Source organism: Raphanus sativus, unplaced genomic scaffold, assembly GCF_000801105.2.
Source record: "Raphanus sativus cultivar WK10039 unplaced genomic scaffold, ASM80110v3 Scaffold4875, whole genome shotgun sequence".
NCBI classification, from domain to species: Eukaryota; Viridiplantae; Streptophyta; class Magnoliopsida; order Brassicales; family Brassicaceae; genus Raphanus; species Raphanus sativus.
Genome location: NW_026620176.1, coordinates 1 through 5,709, shown reverse-complemented (window position 1 = coordinate 5,709; position 5,709 = coordinate 1). Strand labels below are relative to the sequence as shown.

General features: G+C 36.9%; 2 protein-coding genes across 3 annotated transcripts; both read right to left on the bottom strand.

Moving 5' to 3' along the window:
* Window positions 1–494: 494 nt before the first annotated feature.
* Window positions 495–3,053, bottom strand: LOC130507588 (uncharacterized). Of its 2 annotated transcripts, none has more exons than XM_057002287.1 (9): window positions 2,953–3,053; window positions 2,489–2,558; window positions 2,291–2,402; window positions 2,018–2,054; window positions 1,832–1,901; window positions 1,474–1,578; window positions 1,239–1,389; window positions 1,070–1,149; window positions 495–914 (listed from the first exon to the last, which is right to left on the bottom strand). In XM_057002287.1, exons 2-9 carry the CDS (start codon window positions 2,520–2,522, stop codon window positions 742–744), a joined length of 762 nt encoding a protein of 253 aa, XP_056858267.1. In that variant the 5' UTR covers window positions 2,523–2,558; window positions 2,953–3,053; the 3' UTR covers window positions 495–741. The 2 variants fall into 2 exon arrangements, with proteins under 2 accessions (XP_056858267.1, XP_056858268.1); XM_057002288.1 differs by having other exon boundaries at window positions 2,489–2,552; window positions 2,953–3,048.
* A 1,603-nt stretch (window positions 3,054–4,656) lies between these two features.
* Window positions 4,657–5,705, bottom strand: LOC130507589 (probable receptor-like protein kinase At5g20050; the record flags this gene model as incomplete). The annotated part of the gene is made up of 1 exon (XM_057002289.1): window positions 4,657–5,705. A coding segment is annotated over one exon (1,035 nt), but the record flags the coding sequence as incomplete, so codon positions are not given.
* Between the last annotated feature and the right edge of the window lie 4 nt (window positions 5,706–5,709).

Here is a 5,709-nt window from a genome sequence, read left to right as displayed (position 1 = left end):
TACATTTTAATTTACAAATATATATAGTATACCATTAATATATAAAAAAAAATAAAGTGAAAGAAAATATTTATACGGTCACGGGTCAAGCTCTAGAAATAAACAAAAACAGCAACATTATTTAAAAAAAATTATTTTAATAGAAATTATAGTTCCAAATATGACTATATGTTTTATGTATTTATAATTTTATTTTCTTTGTTTTTAAGGGATGCTAAGATTTTTGAATTGGAAAAAATTGTGACCCACCTCTATATTATTTTAATTAAGAAATTTAAAAACTATATCAGAATATTTTATTAAAATTTTAATTTTAATTTTCTTATTATTACTACAAATATAAATTTCCAATCTAAATTTATATTTAAATATTATAAATACATCATTTAGTATTAAAAGAAAATTAAAAACATAAAATAAATATCCGCCCTAGTATACTTTTAATTAAACAGTTCCCGTTATAATAACTTTGGCACATAGACAAAACCTTATAATAGCACTGAAAATCTTTGTTTAATATCCGTTCGACCACAAGAAAACAAACACAACTGCGTCTACCGATGGTCCGGTTCAGACGTGCCAAACGACAAGAAGCTTTAATACTAGAGAGGGCATAGTCTTACATTAATATCCCAAATGTAACAAGATCCAAATCCGAAAGTGAAAAAATCTGAAAGATCCCAAATCCAATTCAAAGAAAAATCTCACGAGTTTTTTTTTTCATCAGATTGAAAAGCCTTTTCAGCCTTCGAGGCCGAGGGTGGATGTCAACCACGAGCACAGATCCTCCGTCTCCTGTGGGATTGTGTAGTGACCAAGTCCACTGTAAGCTTTGAAGGTCGTCTTCTTAAACCCATGTGCTATCAAGGCCTGTGATGATTTCTCCCCAAACTTGAACGGTACAACATCATCACCTGGAAACCAAAGAGGGTACATCAATCAGCACAAGAACAGTAAGATGATAAAATAACTAAAACGTAAGATTGCATTTACAGCAAGGCAAGATAAATGCATATTGAGTGATCAAACATTTCAAAGTTTTTAAGAGTAATATAAATTTTTTTTTTACCTTTTCCATGACAAACTAAGATGGGTAACGATGCAGCTCGGTTCTTGATCTGCTCCTCTTCTAGTTTACCAGTTAGTGTCCTTCGAGAAAAGAAAAGAAAAAATCCCATAAAAGCTCTTATAAAAAAAAAGGAAGAACGTTTGAACTTGGCACAAAGAGGAACACTTACTTGGCACAAGGAAGCCACCCGCTCAAGCCAATGACCGCGCTTAAATTGATAGGGTAAGGATTGCCATTTCCATATTTACCGAGCGCAAAGCAGGTCGCAGAATATAGAGAAGTCCCCGCACCCATGCTGAACCCTCCAACACCTAACTTAACTGTGAGCAATGAAAAGATAAACATTGTTTGTTTAAGAAATGGATTCGATACGAGACTGAAAGAGATGGGTTGACATGTCTTACTGTCAGCAGGCTCGTTTGACAAGAGTTTTGCAACATGTTCGGCAGTCACATCCAGTCCTTCTACATCATCAGGTCCATCTTCAGTCAGGTCCACAACATCAAACCCTGCATAAATTACAGTAGCAAGCAACTCATCAAACTTTTTTTTCTCTCTCTCACAAAACACTCACTGTTCAGACTCTGATGATTAACTTTTGCATAGAGATTCCCATTATTAAGAAAGCACAATAGAAAAGGATTCTTTGATCTCGTGATGTGGAGCCCAAACCAACTATGTGCTGGCTAATACTCTCCACCACTAGAGAAGATGACCTTTCTACCAGCATAAACTACGAATGCTATGTAGAAAATAACTTACAAGCTGTGGAAGGGAAACCACCAAACAAACTTATTGGCTGAGAAGGAGCAGTCGGGCATATCCATTTGATCTAACATCACAGATACAAAGATGGGTTAGTATTGACAAAAGGTAAAGTAACTGAGCACGCTTAACATAATTTAAGGCAACTGCTGGAGATCATATAAAGCTAAGCTTGTAACTCACATTTGGAAGGGGAAGCGTCTCCAACATCTGAGACCAGCTGCAATAATGACAAAATTAAAAAAAAAAAAGAGATTTAAGGTCATGACAGCCAACTTATTAAACTGACTTGTGTATTTAATCAAAACTCCAGGAGAAAATATGGCTTAACAAAAAGCAAAAATGTTTTATAGTCAATTTAAATTAGTTTGTCTCAGCTGAGTATAGTAAACTATGATGCTAGTTGACAATCCAAAATGAAAACAAACAACGTCAGAGACATCATAAAAGAAGTACCTGGAGCCATTGTCGCCAAGGCCATGTAGCCAGACAATAGTAGCTTGATGCTTCCCTTTGGGCCTAACCACATGAGTTTTCCCAAACTCCACCGCTCTTCTCAAATTTCTGCCTGAAATAACGTTTGCAACAAATTCCCTATCATTCACTCACTCAAGACCAAAGAAATAAGCAAAACAAAAGAGGAATACAACTAACTTGAACCAACTGCAGCAGCACCAGAGAGACTCATTCTGAGATGACAAGTAATGCTGAGAGGAAACTGGCTCTGCAGGGGAAAGGAACACACCACGTTGGTTGCATCAGAAAAACAAATACCACATTGTTTCGAACCAAACATCAAAAGAGAATAGAAACCTATAGAACTTCTAAACTGAGACAAAAAAAAAATTTTTTAAAAAAGACATGAATATTTATCCCTTTTGTTTCCAACTATCTATTAACCACCAGAAACTTGTAAATAGAGAAGATTCATTAAAAAAAAATATAAGGCCCGTTCGTACACTTCGCCGGGAAAAGTACATCGGAACGAAACACGTAGGATGTCTCGATCGGTCGACACAAAAAAAAACACAGAATTGTCGTTGTCTTTACAAAATTAAAACAAAAACACTGTAAACGAAATCGGAACGATACATTGATGAGACAGAAACAGATCTTACCTCGGCAAAGGTGTAGCGACGGAGAAGTCTACGGAAGCCACCAAAAGATTAGAAGAGCTCCAGCGGCAGCAATCCGTATAAAATTTTTTTATGTGGCTTTGCTCGCAACTTTTGTTTTTCATTAGCGCCCCATAATTATTAGATTTTTGACTTTTATCCCCGAGTTTTCTATTTTGATCAGTCTTAACCCATGATAAGAGAATTTGGGATTTTCGGTTTACTCTTGAACCAATTTAATTTGATTAAGGCTTTCAGTTGAGGCTTTATGATTATGGGCTTCTATCTACATGTGGTTTTGTACTTGTGTGTTTGTGTGTTGCGACTTTGTGTCTATACTATTTACCTTCTTTTAAAAAAATAATCTTAAACCACAATATTTCTTTTTGATAAAAAATGTGATTTTAACTCTTTACCTGAAACCCATCTTGCCAGCAAGAATTGAATTTGAGTGGCGGCATAACTATTAGACAATCTTTTATCACTAGGCCAACATGGTAAACCACAATATTTGTTAGTTTTTTTAACACTGGTTAACGCATCACATCATCGTATATAATCTCTAATTCTAACTCTATTATGTATAATAATCAACTATATGCAACATTGAATATTCATGAATGAATAACTCTGTGGATAATGATTCTACAATAAAACTCTTTTCCGAAACACTTGGATCAATGGACAATTTTTCATGTACGATAGATATGTTTTCTCCGCGGCAGACGACTACAACGAACGACTTTATAGACAGTATTCTAAAATTTCAGACAAATTTTGCATCCTATAATTTGAAAAAAAATTGCATAATATATAGGATTGGAACATGGATATAGAAGACTTAAACATTAATGGGTTGGCTAAAATATGCATCCACCATTTTTTGTTAGATCTTAAGGGTCTGTTTTTCAGTCTTTTGATCTCTAGGTTTTGTTTATAGTTTTTATCCAATTGGACTAACGTATACTTAGTAATTTTTTACCATTCAAGCAAACAAAAAATTTCACACATGTAGAGAGAGAATGAGTGATTTTGAGAACTTGAGTTTTCATGAGTGTTGCGTTAGTGATAGTACATAAAGCTAAGAAGAAAGCCGAAGCAATACTGAATTGGAGTTACGTGTGTTTGGACTTTCGCTAATGTTACATGTTTCAATCTGACTACTAATAACGTCTCATGTCTGTGATGCTACTTGAATATCATCTGTGTTAAGTAGAGGTAAAAAGTCCACAATAGCTGCTTCTCTTAACATCATGTGATATGTTCAAACAAAGAAACTATTACTAAATAAAGTAGACGACGACTTCTAGTGAACATAGAGACATCGACCTTTCATACCATTTCAAAGATGAATTAGAATACCAACGATCCATGTCCACTACCGTTACATAATATTGAATTATTACTACTCGAAGTGTTAAGTACATACGATTGTTTTCTTAGCTGGTTTGGATCAATAATATACAAATTTTTAGATTGGATGGGATCTTACTTTGAATTGGGCTGATGTGTGTTTATACTATGATAGCCTATAGTCTCAGCTAATTTGCTAATCTTGGTTATAAATGTATTGTGCTTACTATACATATCAAAGGCTGGAGTACTATAAAGCACTAAGTAATCTAAGTTTTAGATTTTATAACAAATATGAACAATGAATAAGTTCCAGTTATGTTTTGTTGTGCTTATTAACATACCAGAAGAAGAAACAAACCAAAGCTCTAACGTGGAGAAACTGGAGATACGAGACTAGAGCAAACAGACGGAAAACGAAAATGCCTCTCCCTCTGAATATGCAATCTTGGTATCTCCACAACCCTTCTCACACCTGTAGTTACATCAACATCATCATCATCATCACCACCAGCTGCCGCCAAAAGATCGACCACAACAAGTTTGGAATCAGGCGGCTCATTCACATGAACTCTCCCTTCAAGCATCTCAATCACCATAGCCATATCAGGCCTATTCTTAGCCTTCTCCTGTATACACCAAAGCGCCACATATACCAACTTCATCACTTGCCCTTCATCATTAACCTCCTTGGCTTCTATCAACCGTTGATCCACGATCTCCATCACTCTCCTCTCTCTCATCTTCTCCATCACAATCCTCGGAAAATACTCCAACTTCTTCTTCTTCTTCCCGTTCTTCTTGTTCTTGTTCTCTACCCTCGATATACTTCTCCTCCCTCCGATCATCTCTAGCAACACGATCCCGTAACTATAAACATCAGACTTCTCGGAGATACCGTGTTCCAGAAGCCACTCCGGCGCTAGATACCCGCACGTGCCGCGTATCTCCGTCACAACTCGGCTCTCATCTCTAGCGACCAGCTTGGACAGTCCGAAGTCCGTCACCACCGCTCTATAATCCTCGTCGAGGAGAATGTTTTCCGGCTTAACGTCGAGATGCAAGATCTTGGACCGACAGTCATTGTGAAGATAAGACAGGGCTTTCGCTACATCTATCGCAACTTGGTACCTTTGGTCCCAAGTCAAGCATCCTCCGAGTCTTCTGCTTCCTCCTCTGCCCGGGAAGATCCACACGTCGAGAGACGAGTTCGGTATATACTCGTAGACGAGGAACCTGTAACGGTTAACAGACGAATAACCGTAAAGCCGAACTAGATTCTTGTGCTGCACGGAAGCTATAGCGGCTACCTCTGACCTAAACTCTCTTTCTCCTTTCTCTTCTCCTTCGATCCTCTTCACGGCCACTTGGCTTCCGTCTTTTAAAACACCTTTGAACACCGAACCC